Source organism: Corvus kubaryi, unplaced genomic scaffold, assembly GCF_017639235.1.
Source record: "Corvus kubaryi isolate FWS band 111438036 unplaced genomic scaffold, C.kubaryi_AGA036_p1.0 64973, whole genome shotgun sequence".
NCBI classification, from domain to species: Eukaryota; Metazoa; Chordata; class Aves; order Passeriformes; family Corvidae; genus Corvus; species Corvus kubaryi.
This window is the reverse complement of record NW_024581654.1, coordinates 1-14,169: the sequence shown is the minus strand read 5'-3', so window position 1 is coordinate 14,169 and position 14,169 is coordinate 1. Positions and strand designations below refer to the sequence as shown.

Here is a 14,169-nt window from a genome sequence, read left to right as displayed (position 1 = left end):
CCTTTATGCTTCCCAATTCTTTTCAACTGTCAAAACCAGCAGAGTCTCCATGTACAAGCTGCATAGCTTCTATGGTGTAAAATCTTCCCAGATAAATCATCACTGGCTTCCAGGCTCTTATCCTCACAATAAGAACTCTGCACCAATACACAAGGTACTTTCTGCACCATACTCTGAGCCATCAAGTGAAAATACTATGATGAGCCAGAGGAAAAGCCAGAGCAATACTCCAGGTCACTCCAAAGGACAAACTTCAGACACTTAGTAGTATAGCATGTGTCCATTTAAACAGGGTAGACAGTATTGTTTCCCTTATTATTTCCTTAGACAGGAAACAAAGCACATGGAAATCAAACAGAATTACCATACATGCACTATGAATACCCACACAGGAATTAGTCCTCACAGACGTGACTTACCACTGACCTAAATTTCCACATTCAAAACTCCCACACATTCTGAAATAAATCTTCTCAAACTCTTACCTGCTTCTTCGGAGAAAGGGCTAAGCTGAGTGTAGCCACAATGTTTCCTCTTGTCTTTACTGAAGATGCTGTCTATATTCAGAGACTCTCTTTTGGGTCTCCACGTTGGCCGGTACCTGCTAGATGAACTGGATTTAGACTCACTACTGGTACTCTCCACTTCCCAGTCTTGAGCGTGCGCAGACAGGCTTTTTGAGGGTCGTGTTTCTGCCTGATCCACACTACTCCCTCCACGAGGGGAATTCTGGATGGTATGAGAAATCTGCTGTGGTCTGCTGTGGATCATGTTGCTCACTGTCTCTTTAAATTCCCTCAGCCTGCTGGTGCTGCTGGATGGTTTGGGGGCAGTTCTGGGGGCTTGTTTCTCCTTCAAGGTTTCTCCTGCAGTTTGTAGGGACAGCAAAAGCCACAAAAATAACTTCAATTAAACTAGCAGCTCAACTTGCAGCATCTTCATGCAGACTTTGAAAAGTGCAATCCAAAACAACAAAATGGTAATAAAAAAAACCAACACTCCCCAAACAAACAAACCAAAACAGAACTAAACACCAAAAAGCAAAGAGAGGACTAAATAAAGATGGAAGAAACAATGAGGGAAATGCATCTACACACTGAGAACATTAAAAACATTCAGAAAGATACTGATATTTAAAATAAAGTAACATCTCTTGCCTTCACTATGGTATCCTGATGATTGAGCCTCATCTCCTTTCCGCCTAGACCGGCTAGAACTCCTCTTGCGGTCTGCCAGCGAGCTCTTCTTTGAAACATGCCTCTGATTGCACTCACTGTCAGTCAGGTGGCCTGGAAGGAGGAAGAACACAATAGAGATGACAAGAGCCTTCAGATCAAGTGTTCACTGTGCTAAGAGCAGCAGGACTCTCCTGCTCCTTAGGAGCTGCAGACACTCCAACACTAACTGGCAAGTTTGGGTAAGTTTTCCTATCTGTAAGTTTTTGGTTTTGTCTTGGAGAGGATGTTCCATTTTTAAGGCCATAAAAGAACAATACAGCCCCTCCAACGACTCTGGTTAATGACAGCTTATCCACAGGCCAAGCAAAAGGTTGACTCTGCTTTGTCTTCTAATAGTCTAAGGACACCACTTTCTTGCTGTCAGTTTTAATGACCATGAAGAGGAAACTCCTGAGGATAGCTTGCCAGACATTACTCTGTTGAATAAAGACTCAAACACAGCAACAAGTTACCATCTAATAATGAATTACTGCACACCATCAGCTGCTCTGCACTAACTATTCATCTACACTCTCTTTGCCTGTAGCAAACACTAAGTAATCTGAGTTAGCCTAGACTACAGTGAAGAAGCCTCACTTGGCTCTCAAGGGCCAAGCCAGCTAATTCACATCTGCCACAAGCTAGGAGCACATGCACAGACCATGAACATGGATCAGCTGACACACAACATTCCCTTATTACAGCTTGTGTGTCTTGAGTGCCAGTATTTTTCTCTTGAACACAATTTACTCCCCATTTCCTCACATCAAACAGGATTTAAGACTATTTGACATCATAAGTTTTCTCTATTGCCTTTGCTTAATTTTATGGTTCTCACACATTCACAGTCCTAAACCTGCAAGCACAAACATATGCATGGCTTTACTCACGTGAGTAGTCCCAAGCAGAGATGCAGGATAAGAAGGGAATTTATGAATAAGCTACAAAGACTTTTTTCTAGCCTTTATATCACAAACTTTTACCTCACATAGGATGATAGGAAATGAAAATCCATACTAGCAAACAGCGGTCTAACAGCCCCCAGACTACATAGCTGCCCCTCCTGGGCCTTCTCCCTTCTCTAGAGATTAGCATAAAAATCAACATTTAAAGCAGATTTTACATATAAAATTGTACCTGCAACATTTAAAAAACCAATTCACCGCAACTACAATTGCTACAAAGATATTACAATAAATGAGTGGGAAGGAATCCAAACAATAAAAAGCAAGCTACACAAGGCTCACTTTTCATTTGCAAAGCAAAGAGCGATTTTGTGGCCAAATTTTTTAGAAACAAGCCGACTATATAAAAGAAAATAAATAAGAATGCAAAAGAGAAATGTTGGCAATGAAGATAAAAGATGTATAGCATTTTCGTGACTGAACAGGAGTCTGTGCTTTGGGGCATTTTTTTTTTCCCTTTTACAGCATGGACTGCCGCTTATCTTTTAAGACTTCCAAGAACAGCACTATCTTATACCTTGTAGTGGCTCCCCTCAAGACAGAAGAGACTTATACTTCACTTCAATGTGCACAACCTTTCTAGTTAAACATTCCAACATGACAGGGATTGCTTGGTTAGCATCCTTCAACTACCATAAGAGAAACTATTTGCCAATATTTGGTTCTATTAGTACTAGCTTAGGGTTTGCATAGAATAAAGCCCAGCTTAGTCTGTTAGAATGAGGGCTGCTAGCCTTGCATTACTATTTTCTCCTCCTTTCAAAGACTGCAAATACTGTCTCATTGTCATCAGACACTTAATAGCCACAGAGGAGATGTCAAGAATCACAGGTCTGCAGGACACAGGCTTTGTTGTCTTTACCTGGACACTCTAAAACAAAGACTAAATCCAACATAATGCATGAATATGGGAATTAAAATCCCAAGAATACTAGCTAACACTTAACAATAACTTTTTAAAATTCTCTAAAATAACAAGCCAGGACTTTTGAGTGCCTAATGATATGCTTAAAAGGTGTCTCTTGATGAATATATCACTTAAATACTTCATCCTCCAGACTAGGGATGGCTTCACAAGCAAACACCAATATTCAAAGGAAAAGTCTGGTGGTGTAGGAGTTGTGTGTGTCTAAGAGCATGTTAGAGAGGAAAATGAAATCAAATGGGTTAAAACACAACACCGTCTACTCCCTCCCCCTGAAATCTCAGTTGTATGAACAGGGCAGCCAGAATACGCACATTTTTCTCAGCAGCACAGGTGGGTAGGAGCAAAGAGAGGACTTATGCAGCCACTCTTCTGCCCCCATTCTGAAGTACCTGGGAGCCTGAGGTCATACGACCCAATGGTGGTCCTTCCCCGAAGGATGATGTGGGATAGGGTCCATAATTTTCTGGGCTGGAGTAGTGGGTAAATGGCCATTAAATGAAGAATCCTGCTTTTGCCCAGAACAATTCAGTTGACAGGTCAATGTGGGTGGCTTCTTTATAGCCCCACGGATCACCATTTGATGACTGAGCAGTTGTATTAGTTGGCAGACTGACTTTTTTTGGAAAGGTTGTGGGTAGGTAAAAGAAGAGGGGAAATGCCCAGACAAGTGGCTAGCTAAGGGGACAGACTGACTATAGCTAAGGCTGAATCAGGAAAGATAAGGACAACTGAATTCAGGTGGAGAAATGGGCTAAGCTGAAGGGAATTACACAGGATAGAATCAACAGGAGAAGAAAGAAAGAAAAAAAGGACAAAGTCACTAAAAATGACAGAACAAAAGGTTACATGCTGAACTTCATGCTTACATGTTTGTGACCATCCCCCTTACTCTCCTTTTCTGCTAACTTCTGCATGGCAAGTTTTGCAGGCAGGAACCTAATCCAATAAACTCTGTGCCATTTTTGCAGGCTATTTAAACAGTATACCACTATCTCTTTTAATTTTGTCGTCTTTGTACTCTGAAGACAATCATACATTTTGTTTCCTCATCACTCAATTTCTGCTCCAACTTTCTTTTCTTTCTCACATCCTACCTAAGACTATGACTGGTCCCTACAGCATTAAGTATTTGCTAAAACACTGGAAGAACTGTTGGGCTATCTTTAACCTGTGTATTACAGTTACTCAGACCTCTGATGAAGAATGAAAGAATACTAAATAACATGAACTTGAAACATTTTTTTCAGATTTTGATGTACCACAGATTGTTTCAAATGAACCAATTATGATACAAAAGAGGAACAATTTTACAAATAAAAGGACCAAGTGGTCTGACAGCTTTGACACTCTGGTGCAATCTAACAGCTGCTGATTCAACTCCTTGGTCTTCTTAGAAAATCTATTTATGGCACAATAAAATAACTTTTCAAACAGAAATAGCAGATCCTATTTCTGATGCTACAGAAGCCTGACCTTAACTTATGCACTACTTTTTCAGAAGTGATGTTAGAAGTTGCTGTATGCAGAAACAGGCTAATTGTGCATACTGGCCATGAATAATTGAGGAGATCAAGTCTTTAGATTTCCAGTTAACCTCTTTCAACTAAAGAGTGTTCAGGTAGACTGTTCAGCTGCCCAAAGTAACATATATACAGATTGTCTTCTCACTGGATATTCCAGCTTCCTTCCATGGCACAGGCAAGAAATTAGCTTATGCTCCTCACTGGTGCAGCAAATACTACCAACCCCCACTTACACAGAAAGTCCTGAGTTCCCAAGCATAAAGGATTCTGGTGATGAAAGCGCCCTTCCCAGATAGCTGCAACGCCTGAAATGAAGTTATTGCCCGGAGATGAGTAAGTAGCACACACAACACTTACCAAACCCTACAGTGGGGCTGTGCAGACTCCAACTCACAGATTTACATAACAAAGAGAGCAGGCAGTATTGTGGATAACAGAAAAACAAATCTGTAAATGCTTGTCTGGCTAGATACAAGTCACAGAAGCCAACAAGACTTAAAAATCATGCTTTTTTTTGGTGAGTGCCAATAGTTCATTATAAATCAAAAATTTAGGATATTAAACATTGTTCACTATTCTAGTAAAGGTTGTGTGTACATATAGAGATATTTTCAACTGGAATCCACTGCAGTCATCTTATCTAATGACAACGATCTCACATAGATGTAATGGTATCTGCTACCTGTGTCCCTGCTGCTTTGTGAAGCTGCATCATTCTCCACATTGTAGATGACTGTCCCCTGGGAGTCAGAGGAGAAGTGACTGACCACAGACTCATGGTGTGCCTGTTTATAAGGATAGCTGTCTGTAGAGGAATCTGTCCGTGTATCACTTGAGATGGAAGGTTCTCTCCCTGGGGAAGAAAGAAATGTCAAGGAAGCAATGTCAAATTTCAATCTTTTTCAGCTATTATAAAAGCCAAGAAAGGCTAAGAAAAGAGAGCAAGGGCAGCCATAGAGAAGTTAACAGAAAAACAGAATACCAAAGATACCAACTCAGATTCAAGAGCACCAGAGATTATGGGAAAAGCCTGCTCCTTTGGAAGCCGGGACACAGTGTCACTCCTCCTGAAAACCTGTTTCTTTCTTTCTCTTTGGTAACTCCAAAGTTATCAAATCCTTTTAATATGCCAAATTAAACTACATCTGTTGGACTGAAAGTACACATTAGTACCACACTGAAATTATTGTTCATTTTCAACACTGTTGAGTGCAACTACAATATGAAATAAACTGCTTTGGAGAAAGTAAAAAAAATTACTGAAGTACAAAATCTTAATAAGGGTAACAAGAACATCACGTTATAATACAGGATTCATCTATTATGAATCAAAAGCTTATCTAGTATAAACTTTGTACTGAAATACTTTTAGCTAAAGCAAAGTAACCTGCTCTGTCTCATTGATCCCCTACTGAAAAATACGAAGCATCATGATTCAGTTTAAGTATAGTAATTTCCTGAACTCATTAGAAGAGGTGAAAAAGGCAATCTCCTCCCTCCAATTTCAGTACATAAAAATAAAAAATCTGAACAGTTTGAAGACTAACCCTAACCCATGTTAGATCATAAAATGTGCAAAATGTTGGTCATTTTACATATGTGATGTATACACTCCTTAATACACAGGATGTTAGCTTCATACTCATTTCTCAGTGGAGAAATTAAAGAAGAAAAAGTATATTAAAGAAGGAAGTCCTTCTTATGTTTAACTGCAAACACTGAGCCGGAGAGCATTTCCCATTTTTGGTGAGAACAAGTCTTGCAGTAAATGTCCTAGTTAAGGATGGTTTAGAACTTTAAAGTCAGAAGCTTCAGTTATTGAAGTCACCAGTTAGCGTTCCTCTCTACATCCACACCACACCAGGTCCTTCACTTCCCCACCCCCCAGTTTCTTTCTCCAAACGTTTTTGGAAAAGACTGCTAGGTTCACAGATGAAACACTGGAAATCCTCTTCAGAATTCTTGATCAGCTTTAACAAGCAACAAGGACCCCTGCTGACAATAATACACTCCAAAGAAGGAAAATATTTCACACGCCGCACTTCAGTGTGAAGGTACAAGGCACAGAGCCCACACTTCTTACCCGAGTCTTCACTGTCATAGCAAGTCCTGCTATATTGCTGTAAATCCACCTGAGGGGGCAAGTCTTGTGTTGACACTGGAGTTCCTCTTGGATCTGCATAGAGCAGCAGCAAAGGCTGATAGTGACCCTTAATGCACTTTGTCACAACATCCTTCCATTTTGGACCAATCTGAATTGACAACCAGAAACAAACAAAACAAGAAACGTTTTCTGTCATCATTTTCTATCATAAGTTCTCTTTTCCCCCTGTAGGAAACAGAGGAGTAAAAACTTACGCAGTTAGGGGAGGATTTGATTTACAACCCTGGAATAAGCTAGGTCTGGCATAATTGACAGAGATTTATAGACCTTAAGCAAAGAGAATCACAAACCTGTGTTTCTATAGTTTTAAGTAAATGGGTGTTATGGTGAAGGGTTTTAAGTATAATAATGTGATTTTATAGTTTAAGTTAAGAATTTAGATGTGGTAAAAGAAGTTTCTGTGTGTGGACGTGACTTAACGAGCCATTGGTTAAGATACAGCTGCACTGCAGTGAAGTACCACAGGTGATAGGTTGTAAAGTCAGAAAGTTTCGTTTTAAGTGCCTACTGGATTAGAAAGTTATAAATTGCTATGTAACCCTTTGTCTTGTGACTATTTGCCATTACTCTGATGTATTGCAGATCTCACATCTCCAGACTGATGCCTTATTCGTTATTTTAAGCAATAAATCCTGTGTAATTGCATAGTCCCATCTCTCTTAATTGAATAATCCGATGGGAGACCCGAAGACTTGGGATCCAATATCCCCCGCTGCAATTCTTTCAGAGTTCAATTTTCCACTGACATGATTTAACTCTTTCTCTAGCCAGCACTGACCTGGACTCAGCAAGAAAATTCCTGAGCCAACCTAACTAAAATCCAGGTATTCACCATCCTATGGCTAAACAGATTACAAGACCTACTAAAAATACAACTACAAAAATAATCCTTCCCTTTCAGATTTTTTTCCATAAAAACCTTTTCATCCTCTGAAATGTCCTAACCTTGCATCAATCAAACAGCAGAAGAATTTGTTAATGAACAAAATGAACAATAAAGGTATCAGGACAGTAAATTCAAGACAAAGCTAAATACTTCAAGTGTGTGAATATTTCTGCTGTGACAGAACCTCTGCAAGCACTGATAAACCAGGCAATTAATTCATATAGTAATACTAATCTCAAAAATCTTCCCCATGTATTAATACAGGTTTCACCTGATATACTGAACATTTACTCCAACAAATTTGCTCCATATGTGAATATTCTACTAAGGAAGTGCAGTACCTAGCCTTGGCAAAATTCTTCTGCTGACAAGTATGACGGTAAAAGTGAATAGAGATTTTTCCCATTGAGACTGTGTTTGTCATGACTACAGGAGAAAATTTTCCTCTCTCACCTTTGTGATTCCGTGACTAGAAAGAAAAATGGAGAGTGGTATGAAATAATGCCAAACAATCTAATGGGTTATAATGTCATGCCAAGATCCCAGCACTGGTGTCTTTAATGTCAAGGACCTCATGCTTGGTGAAAAGGTTTAAAAAAGCACTAACAGAAGAAGCAGAATATTTGTTGTTGGCAGCAAGCACTAGGGAAGACTGGCATGTAGACACTTCAGAAGTCCAAAACCAGGCACTAAATAGCTATACTGCCTGTCAGCAAGGTAAACAGATGTGTGTTAGCTGTATGCACAAGTAAACTAGCTTTTCAAACAGCATAAAAACAAGACTGAGAGACAACAGAACAGAATTAAGAATTGGGTTTCTGAGATTTCTGGTGTGCTTTTTTTGAAAATACTTCAATTTGCTGAGAAAAAAGGAGTAATAAATTTGTGGATCCTGAGTGGAAAATCAGCAAAAAAATCTCAAAATCTATAGAAAACAGTATGGATTTACACACAAGCAGCTAACAAATCTCCAACACATTATTTTCCTAAACAATTTTTTTCTCACCTCTTTGACATGAGCATCATCAAAGTACATCCACTTGCGGATTTTAGTTTGGAAGAAGAAGGTTGAATAGTGTTTTCCATAGTAACAAATCATTCCCACCAAATACAGCTCTGAGTGTTTTGCTCTATCATCAGTTACTCTGAAGAAGAGCTTCAAGAAGGGAGGTAAGAAAAACAGAAGGAGAAATTAATAAAGCGCTCAGAATTTTAGATACTGCTTTATGTTCAAAGACCTCGAAGTACTATAGAGAGGTGCTATATCTTTTACTTCAAAAGATAGAGAAAACAAGGCAATAAATAAGTAATCATGCAATGTTTAAGCAAACACAGAGACACAGACCAGAAATGGATTCTGACCAACTCACCAGATGCTCATAAATTGAGTTGGACTTGGAGAATGTGTCTACTTGAAGGAAGATATTAACAACAATGAAAAAATAACCTGTTACATAACTTCAATGTGGTTCTGTTTTGAAAATTTGTATTCTGTGTCATGCTTGCTGATTATATCAAATACTGTTTAAAAAATTCACTCCTTTTTGCAGAAACAAAGTGGTTTGGACAGCAAACAGCTGGCATTTATTCTGACTTTAGCAAGGACTATCCAGAATTTAGCATGGACCAGTTTATGATGCTAAGACATAAAAGATGAACTGAAGACATCAGTAGATCAAAAGAATTCAGCACACAGAAAAAAAAAATCCTATTTAATTGAATTTTATTAATGTAAAATGCACAGGTCTCATGTTTTAGTGCATTACTGCTCTACTATGCAAAGACCACACTTTCATAACCACATTTCCATCAGCTCACACTGATTTTGGTACACTGTGCACTGGACAGTGCATTTTTTTTTTTAACATAAATGTGTGTATATATGCGAGCTATTTTATGTAGTATCTCAATGCTACGGTAAGACACAGCTACAGTTTGGTATACCGGTAATTCAGCTCTAAAGCATCAGTTAATGTAGAGTAAGTGAATCCTCCAGGGGACAAACCTCTGGATCTTATTTAATTCAGTCTGTCATTCAATCACACAGTGCCAGCCACCACCTCTTAGAGACTGTTCAGCTACAAATAACTCTTCAGTGTTATGACCAAACATTTCACCAAAAAGAGGAGCTAAAGGTAAATAACAACCCCAAAGACCAGCAAGCTACATTTTGTCTTCAAAAGAAATAGAAATAAACTTCTGTTCTTTAAAATGAAAGAGCACAGATGTATTTTCATAGAAATAGAACAACCCAGATCCAAAATTTCCTTTCACCTGAAACTATTTTTAAAATTTCAGACATTTCAGAAACACACTTAACAGGTTTTTCTAAGGCTTTCAGAGACAGGTCAGATCCTTGGTTCTGTCCTCTATTCCTCTCTTTATGGACGCTGAAAAGGTAAAAGTGGCAACTTCGTATTTTTCTCAATTTGCCACTACAGACTACCATGAAAAAGACTGTCTTTGTAGGTAGTGCCAAAGTACAGAAAACTCACATCTCCCAGTTTAAGGCAAGTTCCCAGACTGTGAATCACATCCTCAGCCAGATCAGAGTGGTCTGAGTCCCAAACCAAGCCAATGGTGATGATTTGTGGCGAGTTCATCAGCACACGACGAATACGGATCTTTTCCCCACAGTTACTCTGAGCACATAAATAAAACAAGACATTGAATATAATCCTTCTCTTATTATAATATTAGGGCAAGGCACTAACAAGTGTAAGTCTCAGAAGTACAGCTTCCAAAGAGGAGGTGGTGAAACACAGCAGATATGCTCAGTGCCAAGGTAGGAGCTTCTTGTGTCATAGATGAGATGTGCTATCAAGACTATCCAGCATTAAGTGAACATGGCTGATTCTTCCTCATGCTATTGATAATGATTAAAACATAGAGCACAAAAATAAGCTTATTTGAAAATAGATAAGCAAGCATACATGAAAGATCCCAATAACATTCTTGGGAATTGGAGGGAAAGGTCACTTTTGATCAGAATCACAGATTAAAAACTGTATTTACAGAAACCAATGCTTTATATGACAGTGTCAGAAAAACTTTCTGCTTTGCTGAAAAAGCAGAAAAAGTCCTGCTTTGTTGTTAAAATTCCCATGTTTCTACAGGGTACCTCAAACATCTCATCTTAGATAGGATAGTTAGGTCAATATTCATATAAATATGAGACGAGCAGCTGGAAGATCAGGAGAATAAGAGTTGCTTTAATAACTCATAGGAATTCTACAATTCTTATTCCTGTTTTGATTTTTCCTCCCATTTTTTACTTTTTAAATAAGTACCAGTGCATTTTGCAGGGGAGGGAGGTGTCAATGACACAACAGGGTAGGGGGGACATGACAAAAACTATGACAAAGTCCATTTGCAACATTCACTTTTTCTCTGAGGCACATCACAAAGGTACCCCTGCAAGATTCCAGGAAAAAAAAAAAATGTTTTCATACCGAGAATCATTTCTCTTGCCTACAGAGTCCAATTTCACAATTGGATATAATAATTTCTGAAACTAAAACCAGGGAAGAGATCACAAAGCATCTCCTCCCCACAGCAATCTAGAAAATTTAACCAGAATTTCAGTCCCAACCATCAGGGAGAGCCAAAAATGAAAAATTAAAAAAGCAGAAAGAAACTGTAGGGGACTCTGATGTTTAAATGTGGATGTGAGGTTCTGATATTTAGATTACTTTATTCACACATTTTGAAAGGGTCATTTAAAGTATAAGCAATTCTGTTTATTACCTCCCAACCAACCTTACTCTCAAATTGTGTTCTTTGTTTCAGCACTGTCAACATGACAGCAGAACGGGGCATCCTGATAAAAAGCTTCCCTTGTGTAACTTTGAGGCCACACTTAGCCAAACCTCTATAGAAATTCTTTTGACTATAAAAAGAAAGGGGCAGCAAATGCTGGTATGCAATTTATCCAACTTATTATTTCACAGTCAAATAGCAGTTTGCCCTGACCAAGAACACATTTCTATTAATTTTCACATTCTTTGGTTATTAAATAGATGGACTCATATGCACCTTTTAAATGATAATAAAATATCTTATTTTTTTTTACTTAGATAAGTGAGCCACTATTTGCCAATATTTAAAAAAATATGTATTTCAATGGAGACTTTTAATCAAGGTTTCAGAGCTATAAATTGGGAGAGAGGCCAGGTATAAAATGGAAATACTTACACTGCCCCCAGGAACCAGGTACACAAGTCCTCTTAGAGCCTGTATTGCTTCACTGACAACTGGTAATGCACCTAACAGTAGCTTTACATGAAGCAGCAACTATGCAGCTGTTTCCTGCCCTATCTATTAATCAACATGTAAAAACAGTTTGATGATAACTATTTTTGCATATTTATTAAAAGGCAGAACAAGATATTAAACTCCTACTTTCGAAATCTAGCACTTATGATATACATAAAAAATAAGCATCTATTCCGGTTCTTAATACTTGTGTCTAGTCAAAGAGGCACTCATCACCACTAATTTTTCCCTTCCTTCATTGAATAACTGTGAGATACTGAATTCACACCCAAAGAAAACTAAGGCTACTCACTGGACAGTTTCGCAGGTCCCCCATAGTGCTGGCGTTCTGCAGGAGCTCTCCAAACATATCCGGAGTTGGTTTCTCTCGCCTCTCCAGCATACAAATAGCTTGATTGCTTCAGTATAGACAAAGTATGGAAAAAAAGTTTAATAATAAAATAAAAACACAAACCCACACTAAGCTAGTATACATTTCACCTAAATTATGTTAGCATTAAGAAACTTAAAATACGTAACACTTTTTATATTTAATATTGTAGTACAGAAAAAACCACATAATTAATTGTGAATTACTACATCTTCCACAAAAATAATGCATAAAGAAAACAAGTCAAACTCAAAACAGAAATAAATTGCTTGGCTTAAATTTTATATCTTCGAAGAAAATTTCAGCATTTTGATAAATACTTGGTTTCAAAATGAAATACTTGCTTCAAAATGTGTCCCCTTCAATAAGCACAATTATAGCAAAGTAACACTTTACTATATTTATTAAGTATTTACTATTTTATTAAGTATTAACATACTTAATAAAATTACAAACAAAAAATAGCCCAGTACCCAATTTATTTCACTGTCCAAGTTGAAAGAAAGATGACAATATGAACACAAGAATATTAGTGCTCAAAGCATGTTCAAGTTTAAAATGGCTTCAGAGGTAAATAAATATATTACTACGTATTGGTACTTTTAAAATAATGCATGACTTAAGATCTATTGTGATATTTCATATAAAATACTGAATACCATTTACATGACTATTTTACCCTTTTTCTAATAAATAATATTCTGATATACAGTGTCTGCTGGAACCTAATGAAAAACTACAGCTTGATGGAACAGCAGGCAGCAGCCACAAAGGGGGATGCTTTACGGTACTCTTGCTACATGGGTAAAGTGGTACCTTTTTAAGAACTGCATGTGAAGAGCAATTAGCAGTTCTCATGACAATTTTTTCAGGCTCTGTAACTACATATCTTGCATGCCAGACATTAAACAAAGAGAAGTTCTAAATCCCAATAAAATTTCAAGACAAGTAACAGATTCCTGCCTCAATCAGATTCAAAAAGCTTTTAACCGAGCAGACATCTACTCAAAGACGACTTCTCCAGCATTAGTTCGAACAATCTGCCTTAGACCTAGTGCTCATGCCCTGTGCACCACCTTTAATGAAAGGTCCCGGTGACCAGGACAGTTCCCCCATAACTAGATTAAACAAGAGCTATATACTCCTCCAAGGAAAGAGGATTTGAGGAACTACAGGCTGATCAGTCTCACTCCACCACCTGGGGCCATAACAGATCAGATCAATCCCCTTGGAATCAGCTCCAGGCATGTGAAGGACCAGGTGAGTCAGAGCAGCCAGCACGGATTTACCGAGGGCAGACCACGTCCGACCTCCAGTGAGAATTTCCCTTTCTGCATCTTCTGCTAGTTATCGTGGAACTGCCCTGGTCACCATGGACGAGGAAAAACCCTTACAGTTCAGAGCTGGAACAGGCAGCCCAGAGAAGTCATGACATTTTTGTCCTTTAAGCACCTTCAAAACTCAGCTATACACAACACCAAGGAGCCTGATTTAGCTCTGAAGTTAGCCCTGCTTTAAACAGGAGGATGGAATAGATGTCCAAAGGTCTTTTTCAATGTAATTTTTTTATTTTTCTTATCTGTCTTCTTAAATCACCAGCTCACACATTGAAGTCTTTCAAAATGTACATGAGTCCTTGCCACTACAGTTGTTAAGATTCAGAATCATAAACAAGCAGACACACTGCTCCATGCCTAAACTGCTATCTTCTCCTTTACTAAACCCTCACGTTCTTTATCACAGCTATCAAAGCTCCGCCAACTTTGAACAAACCATGTTCTAGACATTTAAACAATAAAGATCACAAAGATCAAACTGCAACACCAGCATGGGGGGGGGGG

General features: G+C 38.3%; 1 protein-coding gene across 3 annotated transcripts in view; it reads right to left on the bottom strand.

Moving 5' to 3' along the window:
• LOC121672802 (inactive ubiquitin carboxyl-terminal hydrolase 54-like) overlaps positions 1 to 12,375 on the bottom strand; it is a 30,886-nt gene extending 18,511 nt beyond the window's left edge. For 2 of the 3 annotated variants that reach the window (XM_042045683.1, XM_042045685.1), the window contains exons 1-8: positions 12,251 to 12,375; positions 10,179 to 10,325; positions 8,690 to 8,839; positions 6,717 to 6,885; positions 5,316 to 5,486; positions 4,867 to 4,938; positions 1,158 to 1,289; positions 486 to 866 (exon numbers count right to left, since the gene is read on the bottom strand). In XM_042045683.1, coding sequence (XP_041901617.1) covers positions 486 to 866; positions 1,158 to 1,289; positions 4,867 to 4,938; positions 5,316 to 5,486; positions 6,717 to 6,885; positions 8,690 to 8,839; positions 10,179 to 10,325; positions 12,251 to 12,340 — 1,312 coding nt within the window. In that variant the 5' untranslated portion in view covers positions 12,341 to 12,375. The remainder of the gene's footprint in view (positions 1 to 485; positions 867 to 1,157; positions 1,290 to 4,866; positions 4,939 to 5,315; positions 5,487 to 6,716; positions 6,886 to 8,689; positions 8,840 to 10,178; positions 10,326 to 12,250) is intronic. The other variant, XM_042045684.1, reaches the window with a different exon arrangement.
• Between the last annotated feature and the right edge of the window lie 1,794 nt (positions 12,376 to 14,169).